Source organism: Arvicanthis niloticus, chromosome 14 (assembly GCF_011762505.2).
Source record: "Arvicanthis niloticus isolate mArvNil1 chromosome 14, mArvNil1.pat.X, whole genome shotgun sequence".
Classification (NCBI taxonomy): Eukaryota; Metazoa; Chordata; class Mammalia; order Rodentia; family Muridae; genus Arvicanthis; species Arvicanthis niloticus.
The window spans coordinates 70,331,793-70,358,842 of record NC_047671.1 but is presented as its reverse complement, the minus strand read 5'-3'; the positions used below and the strand labels follow the sequence as shown (position 1 = coordinate 70,358,842).

At 42.0% G+C, this 27,050-nt stretch overlaps 1 protein-coding gene and 1 non-coding gene across 3 annotated transcripts in view; both read right to left on the bottom strand.

The window, feature by feature from the left end:
* Positions 1 to 7,299: 7,299 nt before the first annotated feature.
* Positions 7,300 to 27,050, bottom strand: part of Aqp4 (aquaporin 4) — a 35,816-nt gene continuing 16,065 nt past the window's right edge. For both annotated transcript variants that reach the window (XM_076912962.1, XM_076912963.1), the window contains exon 6: positions 7,300 to 7,395. In XM_076912962.1, the coding sequence (XP_076769077.1) occupies positions 7,315 to 7,395 (81 nt within the window). In that variant the 3' untranslated portion in view covers positions 7,300 to 7,314. The remainder of the gene's footprint in view (positions 7,396 to 27,050) is intronic.
* Positions 11,522 to 11,661, bottom strand: LOC117720303 (small nucleolar RNA SNORA48). Its single transcript, XR_004608314.1, has one exon. It is a non-coding gene; the product is annotated as a small nucleolar RNA SNORA48 (small nucleolar RNA).

The following is a 27,050-nucleotide window of genomic DNA, read 5'->3' as shown; positions in this document are numbered from 1 at the left end:
GGCTGAGAGCCTGCATCTTGATTCATGAGTGGGAGGCAGAGAGAGGGCACACTAGGAATAGAATGGCTCCAGTCTTTAGAAATTCCAATAATATACCTCCTTCAACAAGGCCATGCCTCCTAATCCTCCCCCCAGAGTGTCACCAACTAGAGACCAAGTATTCAAATATACCAGCCTCTGGGGCCATTTTCACTTAAGTCACTACATATTTATAGTCAGTACATATTTAATAGTGACCTAAAACTTAAACCTGTGCTTCATAAAAATTTTTTATACTTGTTCCTCATTATTTTATATTTTGTTCTTAAAAGTTTTCTTAGATGTTGGATTAGTTACTTTCCTTTTGCTGTCATAAAATGCTCTGACAAGAAGCAATTTAGAGAAGAAAGGATTTACTTTGGCTTATGGTTACAGAGGGGTGATACTGTCCATAATAATGGGAAGACATAGCATCAGAAACTTGAGGCCAGCCTACAGTCAGAGGGCAGTGTGATCATACGTCATCCACACACAGGGAGGAGAAAGAAAGACAGACAGAAAGACAGAGACACACGCACACAGATATAGGCAGAGAGAGAGAGAGAGAGAGAGAGAGAGAGAGAGAGAGAGAGAGAGAGAGAGAGAATAGTAAGTAATCTCAGGCTACAAAACATCAAAGCCTCTCCCCGCCCTCAAGATGTGCTCCCCACAGCAAGGCTCTACCTCCTAAAGGTTCCATAAAGTCCCCAAGCAGTGGCATCACCTGGTGACCAAGTGCTCAAATACATGAGGCTATGGAAAGCATTTCATCTTCAAATCACAACAGGAGTTAACATTCTTCAAAATTCCAAGCTATCAGTCTTCCTGTACTAGGTGACTGAAAGAAAGTAAAGACAGCTTCCATGGTTTGTTTCCTCTCTGTGCCTGGGACTGGGTATGGAGACTGACCTGTTGCAGGCTAATCACTGTGATCAGGGACCTAAATCAGAGTAGGCACCAAGGAAAGTGAAAACGTAAGGACAAGTGAAGTAAGCTGGAAAGAACCCCTTCCACCTGAGAATTGATTTTCAAAAGGAACTTGCTCCGGGTGTTGATGGTGGTGTATAGCACAGTGGGTAAGAGTGTGTTTCAATCAGAACACTGGGTTGGAAGAATTCCAATGTAGATTCTAAGTACTTGTGGAAAGTCTTTACTCATTGGGCCTCTACCATCTCCTATGTGGAATAGATAATAGTCACATTTGCTTCACTTTCACATGCTAAATAATTTGTTACTTTCTGTCTCCCTGTGGAAAGTTAGCTTCATAGAAGCAATGCCTCGGCTTGCCTCGTTCTCTGTTCTACTCTCTTTCTTGTGGCTGTGATCAAACACTCTGGCTGAAAGCAACTTTAGTGAGGAAAGAATTTTTCAGACTTACACTTCTAGGTCACAGCCATCACTGAAGGAAGTCAGGGTAGGAATTCACACAGAAGCTTAAAGAAACTGGAGGAATGTTGCCTGCTGGCTCAAAGGCTAGCTTTTGAATATAGCCCAGGGAATGGCTGGGCCCTCCGGTATCAACTGACAATCAAGATAGTCTTCTTCAGGCTTGACCACAGGCCAATGTGATTCCAGTAATCCCCAGTTACGACTTCCTTCTCGGGTTACTCTGGGATGCAACAAGTTGACAATCAGAGCTATATAAGTCATTCTTTTATGTATCCCATGCATTGGGCATACGGTTATGATAAAGGTTAGGCCAAAGCAAAGAAAATAGGGAGAGAAGGAGGAGTAATGGAGAGGCTGAGGCAGAAGGCTAAAGTGAACATGAACCATTGGAAGGCAAAGAAAGAAGAGATTTCATAGTGCTGGTAGTGAGGCTGGTACTGTGGATAGATGGCAAAGACAAAGTCCAAGAAGAGGTCTTTGGATTGGGTAGGTAGCATACTAGGGCTTTAAGAGCCGCAAGGCCATTGATAGTGACAGGAAAATCTGGTAGTAATTAGGGAATTAAAAAGGTGGAAAGACACAGTGTCTAACTTAAAACTGTTAGCTTTAGGAGTTCAGCAAAGAGAAGAACAGGATGAAACTTTGCCTTGTTGACAGGAGCCTCCGTTGCTGTTGTCATTATGATTATTTTGAGTCTTGTTATACTGATCATGCTCATCTTGAAATTGCTATCTTGCTGCTTTAGCCTCCAAAGTTCTTGGATTGTGCTGCTGTGCCCAGGCTAAGAGTAGGAGCTTCAACCAAAGAATCAAGGTTTCAGAGAAAGGGAGAGATGGAAGGTGTGGAGATAGATGAGCAGGTCTGTAAGCTAAACCTATGGGGCAAGAAGAAGAGAGGTGTGAAAGACATTTGCAGCAGAGTGCCAGAGAAAGGCAGAAGCGATGGGAAGGAGGGAATCTTGATGTTTACGAATGGACAATAAAGGAAGTCGAAATGGAAATCATCTGTGAAGCCAGTGAAGCTGGGTTCATGACGCTCTGGCTGTGGTTTGCTTAGGGCCTGAGAAAGGCAGGAAAGAGACCAGAGAGCTAAAAACGGAAAGTCAACAGAAGTCAGGAGAGAAAATGGATAGTATTTCTCAGTGGGCCCAGGTGAGATAGGCTTAAATAGATATGACACGCTGTAGATATCTCTAGATGGATCCAAAGGTGTATGCTTTTGCTTTATAGCAGTGCTCACTGTTCAAAACATGGATCTAAACCAGAATGGCATCCAGAGATGGTGGCAGACACCTGCAATCCTATGTTAAAAGAGGCTTTGGCAAAGAGAATATGTCATCAGCCTGGGCTATGTACTGAGACTCTGTCTAATGATGTCACAGAGCAAATACAACCCAAGATTCCTGGCTGGAATAATGTAAGGTTGAACATTAGAAGGGAGGGCATAGCAGTGGACGCATGAGCCCAGAACACCAGGATGCTGATGAAAACATGGATAAGTAGGTAGAGACGCAGTGAGGAAAAAAAATCAAGGAGCTGAACCCAGAGACAAAAAGCAGATTTAACAGCACTAGGAAAGGGTGGTGGTGGTAGGGAAGGTACTTTTTTTCAGAAAATTTATGTGCAAGTAATTAAATTGAATGTTTTAATGAATTAGTCCAATAAAACAATATGCTTTGCTCTTTTGGGTATGCCAGGGTCTGGATTATTTCAAATTATGTCAATTCACAGTGAGGGTGGAAGAAGCTTAAGTCAGCATTTCCCCAGGTCCATGGTTAGCAATGAGAAAGAGGAGACCCCACTTTCGTCTTCTTCAGCTTCTTTGAAGTCACTTTTTGGAAAGAGTATCTAGTGTGGATTCCCCGTGAGGTCTGGACAAGTGCTAGGATATTGTCTTAGTAGTCTGCATTCTCAGGCATTTATTTTTGTTTTCTTCAACTGCAGTAAAAATTATAAAAGTCAACTTGAGCAGAATACATGATAGATTTATTTGTGGCGGGGCTTTGAGTTCATCAGCAAACACCAGATAATTGCTATCAGCTTCAGGAATCTTCACATTGTCCAGTCCTATTTCCACCAGCATCTGAGGAGGTGGTCCAGGCATCACTTCTTTGGACTTTAGTTTAAAAATAACAGCACAGATGCCTGTTCTGCTTATAACTCAAACTCATCTATCTGAAAAAGTAGCAGCCCATATTCTCAAGGTGGTGATACAGGCTCTGTCCAGCAGCCATTAGGTGGTGCTGCCTACCCAACGTTCTGTCCTTCGTGAGGCCACCTAGCTGAATTCTGCCGCCTGCCTTTAGTGTGGGTTACATGAGAACATCCTCCAATTCTCCTCCAAAAGGTGACAGTGGTTGAGAATTCTGTTACCTCCGTAAAACTTATCAAGTCTCCTTTCTTTCTTAAGAGCAGCCAAGAACTGCCAAAGGAAAGCCAATGTCTGGGAACTGCTAAAGCAGCCACTGGTACTTGAACAGAACCTTCTACTTTACAAAGAATTCTCACAGGTCAGGTTTTCTGGGATATAGTAGGTAAACTCCAGAATTTTTTTTTTATTGAATAAATGACATACCGAATACAGATAAAGTCATCTTATTCTACCGTGGTTTGGTAATGTAGAAATTGCATCAAGGTTTATGATGGAAGTTCTCTGTGAGACAGCCCACGAGGCTTCTGGTAAATAAATGTACTGGATTGCAGTTACTCTGCTTGCATGCATCCTATGATAGGAAATGGTAGAATTTGCCTTGTTTGCAGAAAAATCAAAAAGCTTCATTTTTAGTGAGATCATATTCTTTGTGTGTCTGTTACATGTGCACATGTGAGTATGTTTATTGGGAGAAGCCAGAGGAGGACATTGAGGGTCTCGTTCCAGTACTCTCTGCTTTGTTTCCTGGAGATGACTGAACCTGAAGACAATCATCAGTGGCCCTCCTACCACAGCTCAGAGTGCTGGGGTTACAGGTGCAGGTGGCCATGCCCGGCTTTTTAACATGGATGCTGTGGGTTGGAACTTAGATCCTCCTGCACAGTAAGCGCTCTCGCTGCCTGAGATAACTAACTCTCCAGCCCCGAGAACGGATGCTTTTAAAAAAATTTAGTTAAAAATGTAAATGTGTGTGTATGTGTATCTGCATTCATGTGTATAAGTGCAGGGCTAACTCTGTGACAGCACATGTGTAAAGGTGGACCATTTCAGCTGCTGATCTCAGCCTTCGTTGCTTGAGACAGAACTACTGTGTATGCCAGACTAGCTTTCCTCCTGTCTGACTGCCATCTCACAGAAGGGGCACCGAGTTTACAGACGTGAGCTGCCATGCCTGGCTTTATGTGGGTTCTGGGGTCTGAACTCAGGTCTCTTACGCTTGCGTGACAAATAAGCCTTCTTACCAGATCCCCTGCTTTTCTTTTTTTAGTATGGAAAGCAAATGTACTTATATGTTTATTTTACTTTAAATTAATCAAGTTGGTAATAAAGTTATGTGCTTCATTGTTACATTTTCATAATGTACAGCATTATATCGTCTTATTGATCATTCTCTTCCTCTTGTCCTCCTTTCTGTCCGTTCTCCCATTGATCTCTTTCTCCCCAATAGGAGCCTGTCTGCTCTCATGACAAATACATGTGTACATAAGTGCATACACACATGCACACATACAAATATGCACTCTACATTGGAAAGAAAACATGCAATGCCTCTGTACTGGGTTCCATTTGTTCCAGCCATGTATCGGGCTCGCCATCTTCCCTCTGCATCTTGACTGCATCTGCTGCCACTTGTTTTCTTGATGATGGAGTCTTCTTTCTGACTAGTATGAGATGCAATTGCAAAGCAGTTTTAATTTGCTTTCCCCTGACTTTTTAGTCCCTTTTCCAATGGGAAAAGATGTTAAAAATAGAAATCACAATAAACACATTACATATTTCATTTAAATTTAAAACTCACAACTACATCCTAGTCTCTTGGCCTTGATCTCTTGGTCAGTTGACCTTGCTACTGAGTGTGACCCTGTGATTAGTGTTTGCATCAACTCCTCTCACTCGTGACATCCATGTCACATCCATGATGGTATCCAGTTTCAGTTTATGAAGTGGAAGGGAATGTAAGGCACTCACAGAGCATTGTTAGATTGCTGCTCTGCTTTTCCTGACTATCGACCCCTCAGTCCTCTGCTTGCTCCTTGACGTGGATGGAATTTTTAGGTGACTTGTCTGCACAGTTTCTTTCTGACATGGTTTTTTTTACAAAGACTGCAAAGTCTACTTTCTATAATAGTCTATGACTTTTTTTTTTTTTTTTTTTACAAATTATTTTTATTCATGTCTGTGTGTGTCTATGTGACTTTGTGCAATTGTGATATTCCCTGTGGAAGCCAGAAGAGGGCATTAGATCCCCTGGAGTTGGAGTTACAGACAGTTGAGAGCCACTAGATATAGGTATGGGAACCGAAACCAGGTCTTCTACAAGATTAGTAGGCTCTCTTAATCTCTGAGCCGTTTCTCCAGCTTTGATATAAATTGTTTAAAAATAATATTTAATTATATTACATAATAGGAGTACATGTGGGGGTCACTGGGTTTAGAAACAGGTCCACCTTGCCTGTTGCACATGGTGCGGAGACCACTGTGAGACGTGTGTGTGCTAGTGGGTGACCTTTTATTTGGGAGAGTTTAAAATCATCACACAGAAAGACAGCATTTTACAATGCATCCTGTATTTAAACAAATCAGGTTTAAAGTTCTTTAAAATTTCATCTTATCATAGGGATTCAGGAAGTAAAGATATTATTATATAAATCAGTGCAATCTGCATCTTAAAAAGATTTGAATGTACAGCATATCAAATTGTCTAACTTCTTCAAGTTTTTCCCCTTTTTTGTATGTATGTATGTATTCATGTATGTATGTATGTATGTATGTATGTATGTATGTATGTGTGTATGTTTGTCTCAACCAGAAATATCGACATGCAGCCACAATAGTCAAAGAATTCTTTGTGTAATTTCATGTTGGAAATCAATACTGCTATGTTTCTGACAGAATGGGCAGGTAGAAATGAATCCTCTCATTGTTTCAGGTGGACTGGCAAGTGTTGGCGCCTGCCAGCCTGCAGTCAGTCCCAGGACCTGTAGTCATTCTGTTTTTATTGTTTCTAATATTTTGCAGCTCGGGACTACTGCTTGTTTTGACTAATGATAGGGCCAGCCTTGACCAGAAGCCCTCCGAATCTTCTGGGGACAGGGTGGGGGTAGGGCTGGGGGCAGGGTAGGGGTTAGGGTGTACATTCTGTGCTCACCCACTGTTTGATATCAGCCGGGATTTCACATCTACCTCCTAAAATGTGGAGATGTCATTTGATTTTCAAGTCATCCCGAGCTCTCTCTGCAGCTCTGCTCCTCTTTCCTCTTTTCTGGGCATCACAACATCACTACAAAGCTTTTTTTTTTTTTTTCCCCTAAAGAAAACCTCTTAGGATTCAAATCACTAGCTCCAGCTTCACACTAGTCTGTTTGGTTGGGATACAATGTCCTTTGAGTGATTGCTTTTAGTGAAATCAAAGAGGACTATAGGACCTAAGACTTTGCTAATGCAGCGTGTGCTTTATAGCACTTTATGAATTCTTCTTGCAATTGATGGTGTTAGGAGAAGTGAATCTTTAGAGATGAAGAGGCCAGGAGTCTTTGCTCTAGACTGTTTGCAGAACCCAAAATGAGCAGCAGGAAGGTGCTCAGTGGAGATGACTGCTTAGGGAAGTGTTAGAAGCAGCTTGGAGCCAGGTCTGTGATCTAAGAAGGCTTCGTAATAGAAACCATGGTTACTCCTCCTTGTCAGGAGCCTCAGGAGGCAGTGGGTGAAAGTAGCTGGGAGGCTTGCTCTTGACTGTCATCTTGATTGGGTTTGGAATCAACCAAGAAACATCTTTGGGACTGTAAGACATTCCAGGAAGGATTGATTGAAGGGAGAAGAGTCCAGATATAAAGGGATCTGAGGAAAAAGCAGTTTTTTTATGCTGCATACCGTTGCTGATTGTCTATCTCCTGTTGTAGCTGGCACCATGCTTTTTTACCATCAGAACCCAGTCTCCTCAGTCACCTGACATGATCTGAAAGCCATGAACTCTCTAAGAATTCCCCAGGCTTTTGGAACTGCTCAGGACCCCCAGCCTCATGGACTGAGCAGATCTAGGTTCATACAGCCAATGTTGGGTTTACCCTTGTCACCCCAGATGTCAAACTCTGGATCCTTGTTTCAAGCTATACTTGGTAAAGCTACCATTATTTGGTCAGGTTATTTTCTGGTGACCTTGAGGTGGACACTCTGTCTAGCAGATGCTGGCCACCTCTGAGATGCCACCTTTGTACCACAGTACCCCATGCCTCTTTCACTAGGTGGAGCATGCAATAAGAATGATTTCCTTCACAAGTGTTTGTTGATGTGCAGACTACCACAAGGAATGAGTACACATGTAACTGCGTAACATTGTGATGAATGCTCTTAAACAAAAAGCTTACCCCATGGATAGCAGCAGCATTACTGAGCCTAAAAGCCATCCAGATGGGGTATTTGACTTCTTTCTTTACAAGTCTTTCCTTTTATTCTTGGAAAATCATGAGAGGTTTTTCATCAGCCTTCACATTTCAAACAAGGGGCCCAGAAAGTTGCTATGTTACATCTTAAAGAAGGGCGTGTGCCACCATTAAACTTGAGCAGCTCTGCACGGGGGGGGGGGGGGGGGGGGGGGGGGGGGGGGGGGGGGCGGGCAGCAAAGATGGAAAGAAATGACCGTGCCCAGGAAGCTTTCATTTTGTTGTATTCATTCCATACAAAGAAGCTTCTTAGATTCCTCTCTGAAAGGATGTTGGATGCTGTTTGTCAGAGACACAGCCTAGAGGCAAGCCCCCTCTCCTCACCCCTGCACCGTCTCCCACCCCGCAAGCCATTTGTCCTCCCTCTGCTGGGCATATCACAAAAGATTAGGGATGCAATACAACGTGCTCATGCTCTCCAGGAACACCACATCCCATGGATGCCTCTTACCCCCACCCCCCATTCAGTTTCCATAGCAACGTTTGTTCTGATGCCTCCGCTGGTACTGTTACTGTTGCTATTATGGAGGTCATTTCTTCTGGTTACTATTGTCACTTGTTGTTATCAACATCATTTTGACTGTCAGTTAGTCACATCCTAATCCTCAACATCTGGCCTTTGGGGAATATCTTTTCAAAACGATTGAAGAACAAAAGGAAAGAAGAAAAGAAAGCGTAATTGCCAACGGATTATCAGTAATTACTCTACATCAAGTTCATTTTCCCCCTCAAAATTTGTTTTCACCAAATCATTGTAATCCTTCCAGAATAAGTTTGTGTGACACCAAGGTAGCCACTGTCATTTCTGCTAGCTTTTTTTTTTTAAATGGTGCATCCTACATGCCCCCCTTCTGTCATGTTGGGGAAAGGGGAATTACTTAGCTAAAGTTTCCTAATACCATTAAGTAAAAGTTCTCTAGTTGTTTAGGACTGAGTTCAGTAGAACTCTGTATCTAACAGCCTTCATCATGCTGGCTGCCAAACTTCTAAGCCTCCTTGAGGTTGAGACATCATCTTTTGGGGTTACATGGGAGCTGGGTACACTGCATGCCATGTATTTTTAAGATCTACTTAAACCAGAAGATCACCCGAAACCAGAAGCCTTGGTTAGTCTCCACAGCTTCTCTCAACCATGTTCTTTGGTGCTTAGGGGATTTGATGGGAGCCATGGAGGGTCTCATGCTAGGGACCAGCCTCCCCAAGTATCTGATTGGACCATTCTTTCACCACCTCTCGTTGCCTCTTCCCACTATTATCTTAGAGATTCTTTCCTTCAACACTCTCCTCCTCCCTTTCTGTCGATGTTACAGCAGCCATCCCTGGGAGAATTCAGTTTTTCACACTTGGCTTCAGTCTGCACTAGCTCTGTTTGTAGCACCTACAAATTAAGTACACAAATGATTTCTCAGGGGGCAGAGAGAAAGAATCCACTGTTATTTCATCTCATTGGCTCTGTGAGAGCCTGCTTCCCCTCTCTGACCCCCACCTTGTTCTGCTTCCCGGGCACCAGAACACAGTCTCAATGGCTCTAACAGCAGAGAGGTGACATACAGGAGCCAAGCACATCGTGTGGAAGACATGATGTGGAATGTTGTCAGCCTATGTCTTCAGAAACATACCTCATCCACTAGAAGCCCAAGCCATGCAGTACCAGATCATGGCTGCTGTTACGATGGGAGTTCAGTAAGGACTCATTTTCCAATTTTTATATACTTAGAGAACTGAATATTAATGCAATTATTTTTGAAAAACTTTTCATTGATTCTCTGTGAGTTTCACAACATACACCTCAGTCCCCCTCATCTCCCTGTCCCCTCATACTCACCCTTTGCCCTTGCAGCCCTCCCTCAAATAAAAAAACACACAAACAACAAAACAAAGCATAGAAAACTTCTCTCCATGGAAGCTGTAGCGTGTCGCAGTGTGTCCCACAGCGAATCTCCCTATTCTCACATCTTCACTTGCAAATGTTCCTTGCAGTGGGTGATTGGTCTAGTTTGAGATCTCTGGCTTCTGTGATACCATCAATATTGGATCCTCATCTGGACCCCTCCTGCTTTTCTTGTTGTTACCCTGTGTCATGGAGCTCCTGCAGCTTTGGATCAGCAGGACTGGCTGTTTGCCTGTCCCAACCATTCTCAGATGATACAGATTTTGTGGCTGGGTCAACTCAGAGCCTTAGATCTGGGCCTGGGTTTTAGTTGAGCTGGTCAGCCTGCCTGCTCTCCCCTATGCCACCAGAAGGAGGCAGGGTCAGCTCTCCTTCTCTAGGGGCCTGGCTCACCCTCACCCAAGGCTCCATCTCCAGAGCCTGCTCCTGGCAGAGGAGTATGTTAGTATCTCCTCTAGGCTCCGCTGCCAACCCGAACTGTTTGTCCCCTCTCCCCCTCCCCCTCCCTCTCACCTCGCCCTCTCCCTCCTCTGCCCTCTCCCTCTCCCTTCCCTTTCCCACTCCCCTCTCTATGTGTTTCCCATCTTTCTTCTTTCTTTTTCTGTCCTTTTCTGTCTCCTTTCTTTCTCTGCCTCTACTCCCTTCCCCACACCCCTTCCCATGTCCCAAATAACCTTCCTTTTTTGGGGGAGAGTGCCTCAGCATGGGACCGATAAGGCACCCCTCCCACTGCTACATTACAAAACAGAGTGGCAGGATAAACTCTTCCTTACACCCTTGGGGCCCCGGCTCACCACCGCCCCCCCCCCCCACCAGAGCCAGCTCCTCTGACTGCCTCAGGTGGTGAGAGGCAAGGTGGAGAGGGGCGGGAAGGCATCCATGCCACCTCACTGAGGATGAGTGGAGAAGACAGCTCTGGTGCTCTCAACCTGCACCCCTGACACCAAGGCCTGCTCTACTGTGCTGCCCTGGCGGGGTGCAAGGGATAGCTCTCTAGAGCTATGATCGCGAGGAAAGCTTTCCTAACTGCTGCGGGTGGCAAGGGACAGGGAGGGGCATAACTTCTGCACCTGTGTCACCCCAAGATGAGTAGGCGGGGTCAGATCTCCCACACTCATGCCAACGACCAGCTCACCTGCACCCCTGCCACAGGGCCAGCTAGGCACAGCCCCTGGACTAGGCAGCTGCCCCAACCAGGGATATCTCCATGTTCTTTAGTGGTAATAGGAGCCACAGATATTCACCAACCCCTATCTTTGTATAGCCATGGACTCAGACATGGCCCTCAGTTGAAGTTCTGGCTGGGACCTCATCATGGCCTCAGGTGGTGGGTCTGGCCACTCCTGGCTACTCCTCTCTTCTCTCAAGTGTTCTCTCATCATAGTCTCTCTTCCTATTCCATCTGACCACCACATATTTGGCGCACATTGTGGGTGGCTCCCGCTGCAGGCTAGCCAAGTAGCTGATGGGCATCTGGGTTTCCATCTGCACTGCATGGTGTGGTTTCAAGTGTCTAGGATCCCTGTGTACTGAGCGCTGGTGGGTAGGTCTGTGGGTAGCATGGCGATCTGCAGGGCTCTGTCTGTCTTCCTCCTCCCTCACAGTGCTGTCTGGATCAGATTTGATTTGATTTTTGTGAGTCCCAGGCATAAAACAGCTTTGGACACCAAGCCAGGTATTGAGCTAGGATGAAGAACTGCTGTCTGCCGTGCTCCTGACTGATATAAGAACACCACCACCAACAAGGTGTCTCTTTCCCCATTGACAGGGGGTTAATGCATTCAATTTTTAAGTAGTAAACTTTACAGGATTATATTTTATTGATCAACATACCCTGGAGGAGAGGCACCCTTCTGGCAGCCTTGGTAGTCTCTATGCTCTGGATATTAGGCGGGATGGTTTTGTACTGTTTATATCCTCAACCCCCCCCCCCCCATGATGCTGTCCCTACTGAGATCCAGGTGGATGGGTCTCTAGACTTGAAGAAGATTCAGGAGGTCATGATGTCTGATGAAGTGGAAACTTAAGGGTTCTTTGGAAAGTCAGTTGTGTTGTTTGGTGTTTCTCTGAGGCAAACATGTGAAGGACTGTTTTCCTGAAGTGGCCACAAGTGAAAGGATGTTTTGCTAAAGCAGACACATGAAAGGACATGTGATGGAGGCTTCTTCGCTAAAGACACACATGTATTGGTCTGCTTTACATTGTGTAGTTGAGCTCCTTTTGTCAGGACTCCATAGAGAGAAATGGCCCCCAAAACTTTTGGTGGTGTTCTGGTGGCTTCTTGCTTCTTCCTCGAACTTGGGCTGATTGGCAGCGTGATGTCAGCTGAGAAAGACTTTCGTGCTAAGGGAAGACACATGGTGAGGGTGAGGCAAGACCCATGGAAGACTTGTGATGATTGGAGGGAGGATAAATAGGACTCAACAGACTGTGAGAGAGCTTGGCTTGCTTGCATAGCTAAATGCTTCTTGGTGTCCTGTCTTTGCTACTCTTCACTTAGCCAAGAGAGGCATAGCAGAGAACTTCTGGCATCCCTGCTGGTCCTAATCCCTCCTGCTGAGGCCTGGCTGTTCCTGCTAGGTCACCACTGCTGCTATCCCAACACTACTGAACTGGACAGCTGCTGTATCCATGAAGTGTTTGCAAGTGGATTGAGCTGCTGCTGCTGACCTGTGAACTGAACTGCTGATTTCCTGACAATGCAGATGGGATTTGCTCCAAAGAACTATTTCTAAACAGGTCCACTTCTCCTGTATCCTTTCTTTTCCACTACTTCTGGTGGGTGATGGACTAGAAGCGAAATTGTTTAAGAATCATCATATAGGTAGGCTTTGAAAAAATTAAAGCTATAGTCTGAGGATGCTTTTGCTCAACGGTTCTCATTTAAGGACATCAGGGCTTGTGGGTAAACCAAAAGCACGCACCATTCCTGGCTTTGATGGAATGTTGACTCTGGTCATCCACTGGTGGGCTTTGTAAGTAGACTATTTGTGTTAGGTGATAGCTACTGCTTCTTAGATATGCTCATGGGCAATGTTTCTGTGCCTTATTTTTTAGTCTATAAATTAGAATGACAGTCCACCTTGCTACAGTGTTATGAGAATTAAATTACTGATACATACGAAGCAGAGTTTCTAATGCATAATAAACATTTAATATATAGTAGCAAGCTCTTCATGAAGATCCAGAGGCTTATTTATTTCTGTAATTTAGTATAAAATTAAAATACTAACTTTTGAAAAGTTGTCACACTTAGGGCTTAGCAACTAACAGTCACTTCTTTTTTTAATTGGATATTTTATTTACATTTCAGATTCCATCCCCTTCCCCCATTTCTCCTCCCTAGAAAACCCCTATCCTATACCCCCCTTCTCCTTTTTGCTTTTATACAATTTTCTTTTCCCCATGAGACTCAGAAAGAGTCACATGGGGAAAGTGGGATTCGAACCAGGAGAGAGAGAGCAAAGGGTGTGGGCTTGCCCTCTGCAGGCTGGCGCCTAAGCCACTGCACCTATACAATTTTTTAAATGTTAACCAATGGCTTTATAAATTTGGTAATGCTCAATATCAATCAGAAGTGTAACCTAATACCCAATCTAGATATATCAACTATCTTTGACTGGTGGAGACATGTGAACATCTGCCTCCATGTCTGGCCCCCCTCTCTCTTTCTCTCTCATCACCTAGCTCCTCCTTTCCTTCTCTTCCTCCTCTCTTTCTCCTCCTCCTCTCCTTACTCCTCCTCTTCTTACTCCTTCCACCTTAGCTCCTCCTACATATCACCCTTCCTGTTAAAATAAAACTTTTCTCTCAAAATACAGTTAGAGCATAACTATACCAATTTATGTCAGTAAGGTGCAAGATAGACCTAATACCCAGTCCATCATTTTGTTGACTAAGCAGAACCTCTGTCATCTCTCCTAGATAAAAGACTTAGTTCTGAACCTGGCTTTTTTTTTTTCTCTTGGCTTTAGAATGAATGTCAGCTGAAAACCATCCTCTCAAATCTTTTCTCTCAAAGTAAATAGCCAGGATTGGCTATGAGACTATATGTTTTCAACCCCGTCAGAAATCCAGAATGACTGAGTTAATGGAAATTATGGGAAGCACAAAGCATAGCTTCTAAAACATAGCTAATTTATAGAGACCACTGAGCACCTGGACAGTCCCTATACTGCAAAACGTTGGATCATCTGATCTTCAGCCTTCTGGCCCAGGATCATCTGATAGACCTTAGTGATGCAGAATTATTAAGGGCTGATTACTCTGTCTTGGCAGATATAATCAGTCGACTATTCTGTAAGTGTGTCATTTTCTGGACAGTGATTTGTCTGTAGATGGAAAGAGGCAATTCTTGCCTAGTGGCTGACTCACCACAATTGGAATAACTTCAAAGATGTTCAATTTCTTCTTAGAATTCAAGACAGGAAGCTGTCAGGAGCAGACAGGTCTCTAATCAAAATGAACATTAATACAGAAATGTTTGTAATGTCAATTCTGTGGATTTCTGATGTTTTGAAACCCAACTATTTATGTAAGGCAATCTGGACTGTTGTCTGTTAACTCCTCTCAGCTATTTCTAAAGAAAATATAGAAAACACCCTAACAATAAACTCAAAGCCATGAATTTGCTATAGGCCCTTAACTCACAGGCTAACCATCTCAAATAAGTTAAAAAAGTTAAAGAAGGACTGCGTCGAAGCCTTTTATTCCTAAATGTGTTATACAAACGCAATGCCTATGATAGTAACAATATTCATCTCACTTTTATATTAATAAGCTCATACCAATGAAAACCTTAAATTTGAAATCAAAGTAAATTTTGTACTATTTAAGAAATTATAACTTCATCTTAATAACAATTATACATATTTCTACCAGTAAGCTATGGCTATGCAATAAATCCTAGCTAATCCTCCCTGTTCCACCAAAACCACTACTTTTCCCTAGAAAGACAACCCAATATTAACCACCTCAGTCCCCAAGCCCAGGGAATAGGGGCGCTGACTCTTCATTAACTTCTTCAAGCTGATTTTGGGTGTTGAGATATTAGAAGAGGGGTTGGGGGAAGAGTAAATTGATAAGCCTCTGACACTGTGTCTTCACTGCATCCAGCTGGAATTCCAGGACATTAGATGTTCGAGCAAGTCTGCTCAGCTTGTCTGATGAGTAAATACACCAAGGCTGTGTATTCTGCAATATACAATTCTCAAAACAAATTTTAGTATCAAGATAATTGTTTATTTGAATTCTGGAATCTAGTCTTCTGGTGGCCTGCCTCTGTCATGTCTAATCCATATAATTCAGGGAGTTTCTATGAGGGTGTGCTCCCACCATCCTCTCATTCCTGCCTCCCCGCTCTTGCAATTCCCCAACACTAGGGAATCCAAACTTTCAGTTACCAAGGCTGTCCACTTCCACTGATGCCTGGCAAGGCCACCCTCAACTACCTATACAGGTGGAGCCATGAGTCCCCCACTTTGTGTTCTCGAGCTGGAGATTTTAGAATGGCTACACCAGCTTTTTTCTTAGGACCATTTGCTTGAAAAATTGTTTTCCAGCCTTTTACTCTAAGGTAGTGTCTGTCTTTGCACTGAGGTGGGTTTCCTGTATGCAGCAAAATGCTGGGTCCTGTTTATGTATCCAGTTCATTAGCCTATGTCTTTTAATTGGGGAACTGAGTCCATTGATGTTAAGAGATATTAAGGAACAGTGATTGTTGTCTCCTGTTATTTTTGTTATTAGAGGTGAAGTTATCTTTGTATGGCTATCTTCTTTTGGATTTGTTGGAAGAGGGTTAGTTTCTTGCTCTTTCTAGGGTATAATTTTCCTCCTTGTATTGAAGCTTTCCTGCTATTATCCTTTGTAATGCTGGATTTGTGGAAAGATATTGTGTAAATTTGGTTTTGTCATGGAATATCTTGGTTTCTCCATCTATGGTAACTGAGAGTTTTGCTGGGTATAGTAGCCTGGGCTGGCATTTGTGTTCTCTTAGGGTCTGTATGACATCTGTCTAGGATCTTCTAGCTCTTATAGTATCTGGTGAGAAGTCTAGTGTAATTCTGATAACTCTGCCTTTATATGTTACTTGGCCTTTCTCCCTTACTGCTTTTAATATTCTTTCTTTGTTTTGTGCATTTGGTGTTTTGATTATTATGTGACGGGAGGTATTTCTTTTCTATTAGTCTATTAGTCTATTTCGTGTTCTGAATGCTTCTTGTATGTTTATGGGCATCTCGTTCTTTAGGTTAGGGAAGTTTTCTTTTTTAATTTTGTTGAAGATATTTACTGGCCCTTCAAGCTGGGAATCTTCACTCTCATCTATACCTATTATCCTTAGGTTTGGTCTCCTCATTGTGTCCTGGATTTCCTGGATGTTTTGTGTTAAGAACTTTTTGCATTTTCTTTGACAGTTGTGTCAATATTTTCTATGGTATCTTCTCCATCTGAGATTCTCTCTTCTATCTCTTGTATTCTGTTGGTGATGCTTGCAAGTGTGACTCCCGATTTCTTTCCTAGGTTTTCTATCTCCAGGGTAGTCTCCCTTTGTGATTTCTTGATTGTTTCTACTTTCATTTTTATGTCCTGGATGGTTTTGTTCAATTACTTCATCTGTTTTGTTGTGTTATCTTGTAATTCTTTAAGGGATTTTTGTGTTTTCTTTTAAAGGGCTTCTACCTGTTTACCTGTGTTCTCAAATTCTTTGAGAGTGTTATTTATGACTTTCTTAAAATCCTCTCTCATCATCATTAGAAGTGATTTTAAGTCTGACTCTTGCTTTCCTGGTTATAATTCAGGACTTTCTAGTGTGGGAGAACTAGGTTCTGATGATGCCAAGTACCCTGGGTTGCTGATGCTTATGTTCTTGCACTTGCCTTTTGCCACTTGTATCTCCTTAGTGCTACCTGCCCTGTCCCTGACTGGAGCCTGTTGTTCCTATTATCTTGGTTGTATCAGAACCTTGTGGGGTGGGTGTAACTACTGGGGTAAGCACTGGGGCCCAAAATCTGCTCAGTGCTCAAGGGCAGATAGAATGCTGCCCAGGTTAGAGCTCTGGGAGCCCTGTTTCCTCTGGGTTCTTAGAGATTGGGGGCAGAGCTGCCACCCAAGATCTGCTCAGTGCTCTGGCCCAGACCAAAGGGAACCAGTGCTCTGGGCTGGGAGTGACTTCCTGGGTCCTTGTGGGTCCCAGTTACTCCCTGTTTGGGGTGAACGTTGCTGTCTGCTTACCTAAGATACTGCCCAGGTAAGAGTTCCTGGGAGCCCCGCATCCTCTGGGTTCTTTGTGATTGGAGGCAGAGCTGCAGTCTTGGATCTGCTCAGTTCCTGGGCCCAGACCTGAAGGAACCAGTGCTCTGGGCTGGGAGTGACTTTGTGGGTCCTTGTGGGTCCCAGTTACTCCCTGTTTGGGGCTGGCCTTGCTGTCTGCTTACCTAAGATACTGCCTGAGTTAGAGCACCTGGGATCCCCGCTGCCTTTGGGTTCTTAGAGATTGGGGGCAGAGCTGCCACCCAAGATCTGCTCAGTGCTCTGGCCCAGATCCCCAACAGTCACTTCTTGTCAGTGCCTTGAGAGATTGGGAGTACGAACCAACAGCTGACCATTTTGGAGACAGGCATTTATGGCAGACACTGGGAGCAGAACCAATCTATGGGTAAAATAATGTTCTTTGGCATCAAAGGAGATTAAATACAAATATTATAGTCTGATATCAAAAATGTTAGTTTTAAGTAAGTAAATAAATAAGTTTTAAGTGCAATTATCCCATCTCTGACTGAACACAGGTAACCACCATTCTGTCCCTATAATTTATTATTTCTTACCATTGTTGTATGAATCTTGTACTTTTTCAAACACCCAAATCCATCTCAAATCCTTTTGGGAGACTGGTGAGGCTAAATATGGCAAATTCCTGAACTCAATAACAATAGGTTAGGAAGAAAAAAACACAGCAAGTGATGCGTACTTCAGGCAAATTTTATGTTATCTGAAATCGTCTCTTATAACCTTTCATGATGGCATCACAGCTGTCTGACTGACTGAATTTAGTATAATTGTGGGAGTGGCTCAGCAAAGAGATTTTAATATCATTTATTGTAAACACTTGCAACTGGAAATTGCAAAAATTATTACGGGAAGTGTCTGAGAAATCTAAACTATTTTGTATCATTCACATCATAAAGTTTTAGAATAGGATATGACTTGCTTACTTTTCAGTTGTGTGTGGCTTGAACAATACAATAAAATCTAAACAACTTAATTTCATATTAGTCTAGTTTCACTTTTTCTTTAGAAATGAGAGAGAGGGTTTATATCTTCACAGAGTTTATGAGTTTCAAATATTCCCCCTCATTTGGATATTTTATTTGGTTCCTAATCTAGGATAATAACGAAAACTATTTTAAATAGAAGGATATGGAGTTCATTAAAAATTTTTGAAAGTGTTTTTTTGAGTCTTTCAGTCATAATTTGTTTCTCTTTGCATCTGTGCTTTTTCTGTTTAAAATTGCATCTGCAATTGGTACTTGTATTGGTAAAAAAGAGAAAAAATTGACCATTTTACAAGTGAAGGAATAAAGCTTTAAATAAAGACACTCATTGAGTGTCTAGTAAGACTGAATAAATGAAAAATATTATTGTGCGATTTTAATGCACTAGAGAGAAAGAACTTGAAAGACCTGTGGGCAGGATAGGACAGAACAGGAATAGAAACTGCAGTAGACTTTTGTTAGCTACAAACCAGAAGCCTTTAAAGGTTTTATAACCAGCAAAAGTAAGATTGTCAGTATAAACAAAAACTAAGAAGGGGAGAGGGAGGGAGGAATAAAGGGCAGAAGCTCCAAGGTGATGGAGAAGGTCTGCTTGAGGGTCAGAACCAGCAAGGTACAAGCATCTACCTAATCATATTGGGGCAGAGAGACTTACTGAGTGGCTTCTTTAGATCCAAGAAATTGAAATCCATGCCTGAGCACATCAGAAAGAAATTAAGAGACACGTTAAAGAAGCTGGAGGTTGAACTAACCAAGATTGTCTAACTTACGAGAAAACAAAACCTAATGTACAAGTAAAGTCATCAAAGTTAAACACAGTTCAGGATGCAAGAAGGAACAGTAGGTCTTCTTAGTAGAATCAGGTCAGTAGGCAAATATCTAAACCTAAGCCCTAGCAAAATCAGCAGTGGCAGCACATATCTGTTTTCCAGAGATGTAGAATTTCCAAAATATTACAATAAGTGAGACTGGTTGACTTTAGGGAAAGAGGGGAAATAGGTGGAGATCTTAGCTTATGATCTTTGGTAGCACAAAGTTAATAGAAGTATTAAAATAAGCTTGTTGCTTAATATGTTTCCCCCCTGTGGCTGAGGATCAAATGAAGGCCCTCTGTAAGATAAGCATGTGCCAAGCATGGTGGTCCTCCTGTTGAAGCACCTATGGTTTTGAAAGGCAGTAGTTGAGTTGAACCTGTGGAAATTGTTTTAACAAGAACTTCAGGCAGAAGAAATTAGGGCATGGAAAGATGGGGGCTTGGTGGAGGAGAGAAAAGAGACACAGAGAAAACATCAAGTTCAAAGTGAGTACGGATGCTGGAGAGATGCTTCAGTCTTGACGAGAGACCTTCCAGTTCTTACAGAGGACCCAGGTCCAGTTCCCAGCATTCTTGTCTGCCAGTTCCACCACCATTAGGAAGTCTAATACCAGGGAATCAGAGGCCCTTGTGTGGCTTTCATAAACCCTGAATGCATGTGGTATACATTCAAGCAAAAAGAGTACACCACAAATACATAAATCTAGATAAACAAATGAAACAGTTTGATGCGTGGGGAACAGCTCTGGGATATGAAGGCTGACGGTGAACCAGTACCATCTAGATAATAAATAAGCTCTAATTTCTTCCTAAGATGGATGGAAAGCCAACAAAGGGTACTCTGACTTTCAGGTAAAACAAAACTCAAGAGCAGGTAAAACCATAGGGCATTTTACCACATCTTGTCACATAATGAGACATTGGTGGGGGTGGGGTGCTGTTATGTATACAGTCAACATGGAAGATTGGGTTTATTTTGTCTTTCTGCTCTGCTTGTCTCAGATGCCAGGGTAAATCTGAATAGAGGCAAAGCCAGATATCCCACCTCATGCAGCAACAACATCCACAGGGTAGACCTATCTGCATTGGTTATCTATCAATATACCAGCTGATATTAAAGGAAAGAGTGCTATTTGACTTGCTCATGACTCCAAGGTCAGGGTTTGGGCTTTGGCTCGGCTGACCACTTCTGCTGCGGCTTTACACTGGGCTTACTAATTCAGAGTCAGTCAAGTGAACTTTTTTTGTGGGGTGTAGTAGAATTTTGGGGGCATTTGCTGTGCTCCTTTTGCTTTTTAAATATTTGAAGGTATTTCTATGCCCTCTTTAGCACGTTCTAGCTCTTGAATAATAGACACAGAGACCTGGTATTTTTATTAACAAGCTGTAAGCCTAAGCTGAGCAGGTTCTGAGCTGTTCTAACTCTCTAAGCTATGTACTTCCCAGCCACAGGCCCCAATTTGCTTATAGTTGCCTCTCCCTGGCTTGCTCTGCTCCATGTGTGTCCTCATGGTGAATCAGTGGGTGACCTGCTTCTCACAACTACTCTTGGACATTCTGCTTTATGGACACCTCTTTTTTTCCTTTTTTTTGTGCTCCTTCTTCTCCTGGACCCTAACCTGCCTTGTGGTAAACATTTTCTCCTGACTCTTCTCCCTCAGACCTTTCACTAGGATTGGAAGTCCAGCCTTTCTATTTCCTCTGACCAGTCATTGGCTGTTCAGCCTTTTATTAACTGATCAGAGATAATTGGGGAACATTCTTTATACCACATTGATACAGGAGATTCTTCAATATTCATGACAATGTCTGTGTCTGGTTTGTAACTATATCTCAGTGCACAGAGAACAGCGTCTGAATGTACAGAGCACAGGACCTTCCCCCAGCAGTAGGGCTGCATGTCTGAGTCACTGGCTGCTGTGATCACATGACCTCATTCCAGACTGACAATATGGGGCTTCTCCAAATGGCAATTTCACTGTTGTTTCTCCAGGGTGGTTACAGCAGAAGCTGGAAGACATTGTGCTACTGTGGGGCAAGGTCTAGCTTCTTGCCCTGCAGAAGCTATGTGGCCTTCATATCATTCAAAGCAAGTCAAGGCTGCTTCAAAATTGAGGACAGAGGGAAGGATACTACCCCATAATGAGAGAAACAGCCAAGCAATGTTTTAAAGGGACTTGAAAATAGGAGTGTTAAAAATTTTTATGGCCATTTTGTAATCAACCTATCAGAACCATCCACTTCTAAATGGAATATTTTTTCAAATGACAGTTAACAAATAATTCTCATATCCTTTTCTAAACCAGCCATTGAGGAGCTCAATGAAATGGCAGTTTCTACTTTAACCATAATTCTGTATCTGTGGACTCAAAAAAGCATAGACTAAAAACATTTTAAAAACAGTCGCTTTATTGAACATGCAAAGGCTCTCTCTGTCATTATTCCCCTTAAATTGAGTAAGAGATACTTAAAGAACATTTCATTGTACGCGGCCACAGAGTAAATCTAGAGATAATTTACAGTGTGTGGAGGGATTCATATGTGTTACTTGCACATACTATGTTGCTTTATGTAGGAGACATGAATATCTATCCTCAGCTTCAGGACCCAGAAGTCCTGAAACCACCCTAGGGGAAATGGAAGGAGCAGTGGAATCTGACTGGATATGCCTAATGAAGGTTGGCTGCTTGTGATGAAGGCCTATCCATCCCAAACCAAAGTTGTTTGGTTTGCAAACAGGGATGCATATAGAAGTTGGGTAGAAAAATAAGCCACACCCCACAGACTTTACTGAACAAAATATATTTATTTTTAATTTGGTTGCTTTAATATAGGATCTTGCTTATTGTATCCAGGCTGATCATCTTCCTGCTCCAACCTCCTGGGTACTGTGTTACAGATGTGAGCCATTGCATCTGGACTGTGTGTTTTACTTTTAGAAGAGTCTGGCTGCAGTGTGGAGAAGGATTGGAGGGAAACAAGACTGATGGAGGTCAGCCAGTTGCATGGGCCCTTGATCTCAGCACTGACATACTGAGCCAAGTCTTTATTGGTGGGCAGTGGAGCACTGTTGCATTCATTGTAGGGTGTTTAGAAGCATCCATGACATCTAGGTAGACTCTAGATACTAGATTCAAGGATCTCACTCTTGGTTGTGTTGATCTCAAAAGATTCTACATTGCTAGTTATTTCCTGGAAGGCAAAGGCACTCTTGTTTAAGAACCCTCCCCCTCTGTTGCATTCTCTTGCATGAATGTGTATGGTGCATGAATGTATTTGTGTGTATGTGTTGCATGAATGTATGTTTACGTGTGTGGTACATGAGTGTGTGTGTGTTTGTGTGTGTGTGTGTGTGTGTGTGTGTGTCTGTGTCTGTGTGTACAATTCTCTATTTGCTGGCTTGAGCCAAGCAGAGAAAGTATGAGTGGAAGCAATAGGGGTTGAAGAGACTTTTCATTTGGCAGACTACTGAATAGGTAAGAATTGGAGATTTTACATTCAATGCTAAGTTTGGCTGAAAAATCCGAGATTTTGTATCTAAGTACTCAGGTAGCATAGATTTGCAGAAATGAGTTTGTTCAGTATGACCCAGCTTCCCCACAGTCTTCTTGACTTCTCACATTACTTGTCTGTCAAAATTTAAGCCTAAGGCCCCTGCTTTGGTTGCAACTTCTGTCCCATAATATTCCCTATGTCCCCCTCCAGGAAAAACATTTAACTCAGATCTCCTAGGTTTCTAAATTGATCATCTTTCCCCATCTCTCATGGAAAGAAACAGAAAACACAAACACATAAAATTTATTAGATTATTTCAAATCCTATACTTTTCTTAGATTTTGCTGTTAGTTTTCTGTATATCTTTGGATGCTGTGATTAGAACTCACATATGCAGGGGCTGGGGCAATAACTCAATTGGTAAAATACTTGCCTTGCAAGTGTGGGGACCTAAGTTTGATGCTCAAAACCCAGGTAAAAAACATTCTGAAAGGTGGCATATACTCGTGAGGCCAGCTCAGGGAAAACCGAGGCAATGGATTTCCGGGGCTTGTACCTGATTTTGCAAGTTTTAGGCCCGGGAGAAATTATATTTTGAAAACCAACATAGATAATGCCTGCAGAATGATGATTGAGTTTTACTTCTGACCTGCATACAGACACAAACAGAATCACAGACACACAGGTTCGCACAGACGCACAGATGTATGGATGCATGCATGCATGTATTCACGCATGTATGTACGCACGCATACATGCACGTATGCATGCATAATTGAGAAAGGATAGATCATTCTGTTTCTGCAGGGTAAACCCTGTCTCTGTTTCTTAGGAGAAACTATTTTCCAAATATCAACACAATGAAAGAAAGGGGGTTATTTCCCTTTCTGCTTTTGTGTGTGGTAAGCTCATCATTCTGTGGCTGGTTGCAATTTATTTGAAGCAATCAAGAGGTCAGGCAATTAGAAAGTCTTCCATATAAAATAATTCAATAGTTAGACTGAGATAAACACTCATGCTTCTCTGTGTTTTAAGAAAAAAATGTTTGTTCATGTTACTGTATCTGAAATGTGTTTTAAAATGAGCATTACATGTACTATTGGTCAGTAGCGGACAAAATTCTAAGATTGCTTGAATAACAGAAAATATGACATGCCTCCAAGACAATGAAATGGGCCGTAATAATAGCACAAGGAGACATGTAAGAATGAGTGTAAGGGTGAGAATTAAAATAGCGTCTGACAATTACTTTCAATTTGAACTGAGGTGAAGAAAATCAGAATTACAATACTCTTGTGATTAAACTTTGATGAGATGAAAATGTCATCATTGTTTGATGAGGATTTATTAGAGTTCAAAGAATATGAATGATTTAACCACAATGCACCAACACCACAGGGCTGAATAATCTCCATCAGTATTTCTTGACTCTTCCTTCTTGCAGGTCTCAGAGAGAACTGAAGAAATCTCAGCCCTCCCCTTCCTCAGTTTGACTCTTTCCATGTCACCAACTCTCTGGGAACGTCAGGCTCAAGTCCTCCGAGATAAGTAGTGACATTGAAATCCTGGAGTAGCTTTGCAAGAAGCACAGGCTGATATGCTGATAAGCAGGTTCCTGCTTTAGTTTCATTACTAGCATACAAATACTTTATTTTACTTTTAATGATGTCAGTATACATTATTCTGTGGGTTTATGCATGAGTGCAGTGCTCTCTGAGGCCAGAAGAGCTCATCAAATTCCCTGAAGCTGGAGTTACAGATGGTTGTGAGCCATAATGATGCTGGGAACTGAACGCTGGTGGTCTGTAAAATAGTAGTGCTCCTAATCACAGAGTCATCTCCCCAGCTGTGTGTGTGTGTGTTTGTGTGTATATGTTCATACAAATTATAAATATAAAAATAAAAGCATATATATATGTGTAAAATATTTTTAGAAATTTCTAGGAGAAATTAGCAAGTCTTGCTTTTACCCAACATTCCTTTTTGAACATGAGGATGCAGAAAGGAAATCCTTTTCTCATCCTTTGGGAAGCTCTTTCTTTTTAACGTGAGGCTTTGACAATTAAAGTTAGGCCTTCAGGGTAGTGGGGTATGTGTAGTCTGTGCATCTACCTGCATTGTTCAAAGGACAATCTTGAGTGCCATTCCTTAGGCATCTTCTACTTTTGGTTTGTGACAGGGTCTTTTTCATTGGTCTGGAATTTCTAGTAAGCAAGGCTAATTGATCAGTGAGCTTCCAGGGATCCACCCATTTTTGTATTGTACTATTGTTAGTGTTAAAAGCATATGCTGTTATACCTGGGTAATTTATTATGTGGGGTCTGGGGGGATTTAACTTTTGCTTACAAGACAAACACTTTATTGGCTCAACTGTCTCTCTTAATGCCCTCTTAAAAAAAATTCAGACAAGGTTTCCCTAGGTAGCCCAGGAATTAAACATCTCAGATCAGCCTGCCAGTTACAGGAATTGTAGGCATGCATCCCGTACTAGGGTTGTTGCATATGGACTTGTCTCTTTGTAGAGACAATGGCAATTTCAGTAGTGCTTGTGGTGAGAGGGGTGTCGAAGAGCTTGTAGCCTCATTTCTCACTTTTATTGCTGACAGTTTAGTGCTTTCCTTCTTCTTCTTTCCTATCTCCTGAACCCATTCTCCACTGTCATTGACAGTGGGCATTCAAAGACCAATTTATTTGTTGTGAGTTTATTTATTTTTTTGTCTTACATAGGTCTGAATTTGCCTAGCATATTGTAGTTTGAAATCAAGACGGGTTTCAGTCTTATGAGCAAACTGTTTTCTTTTTACTGAATGAGATAATATTAGCAGTAGGCATTATGCCAATTATTCTCAGAAGACTTTGTCACTGTGGCAATATTACAATTTGACTTATTCAAAAATATCACTAACTGTGGTGGTTTGAATAGGCATAGTTCCCATAAACTCATGTGTTTGAATACTTGGTTCATGTAGGTGTGGCTTTGTTAGAGTAGGCGTGGCCTTGTTGGAGGAAGTGTGTCTCTGTGGGGGTGGGCTTTGAGGTCTCTTTGTGCTCAAGTTCTGCCCAATGTGACACACAGACTCTCAGCTCCATCTCCAGCACCATGTCTGCCTGGATGCTACCGTTCTTCCTTCCATGATGATAATGGACTAAACCTCTGAACCTGTAAGCCAGCCTCAATTAAATGCTGTACTTTATAAGAGTTGCCATGGTCATGGTGTTTCTTCACAGCAATAAAACTCTGACTAAGACGGTAACATTTTCCAAAAGTTGTCCTTTAACTCTATAGTCTGGCCCAGGCAAAGTGATCATATAGGAGTTTGGATTATTTCCAAATGTTATTCCCAAATACCTTTCTTAATATTTTATTTATATTTAATATATATAATTTAATATTTAATTTATATTTAATAAATATTTAATATTTATTTAATAAATAAATTAACCAAATTTTTCTATGGGTGTCTGGATGCATTGTGGAGGAAGTTTTAATTTACTCCTGCTCACCAAAGAAAGTTCCCTTGGTCACTCAAAGTCCCCTTTAAAAACACTTTGTAAGTTTAGGTAGTTTATCTTTGTCGAATTTGCACTTGAGGCTTTAATCTTCCAGCAGCAGACACTGAAGCGATAATGAGAGATTAGGTCGGGAACAACTAAAATGTCTGGTATACTGTAATCTCAGTTGATATGAAAAATCAAAGGCTTGCAAAGAGAGATAGTGAAAGTTGGAGCTAGTGGAACCTGGAAGTGCCTTAGCTAAGAGTCCACAGAGGGACGTGGCTGGGAACAGAGAGGTGCGGACAGCTGCCTGGGTTAAAGTCTCAGTTCTGTCCCCTGCTAGTCCTATGACTCTGAACACACTGATTGATATTTTTAGACTTCAGTTCTTTTTTATATTGGCATAATGGAAACAGCTATAGTGAAATGTTTCTATACGGGATGAGAAACCATATACTGGTTGTACCGTGAGTGTTCAATTGTCTTTATTATTGAACTATCGAAGCCTTTAACAGTAGCTGCTATTACTCTTTACCTCTATCCTTTCCAGTACCAACCAAGCTGTATCTTAAATAGTGATGCTGGTAATATCTTCTCAAGGAAAAAGAACCCCAATTTCCTATACTATCAAAAGTGTAAGTAAGTCCTCTACAGCTGTTCATCTTATTCCTTTTTGTAAATTATTTTCTAAGGTCTATAATTTTCCTGGTTCTCAGTATTTAACTCATTGCTTCAAGGTGGTATGGTACAATGAGGGTTCCCCTTGCATACATAATACATACATACATATCTCCATACATGCATGAATACATACATAATACATGTATGCATACATATATGTGTGTGTGCATGTACATGCACTTGAGCATGTATGTCATTAAAGACCAACATGAATGCTGAGAAATTGGGTGGGTGGGTCTGTGAAAAGTCTATATCAGATGTAGGGGAACCAATCAGACAGATGGCTGGAATTGAAAAACTGGTTTCAGATTTTGCTTTTCTACTATGTGAAATGTGAGGTAATTCGCTTATTTCACTAAACACTTGTTTGCTCTATCTTTGGAGATAAAAACAATAGTGATGCTCAC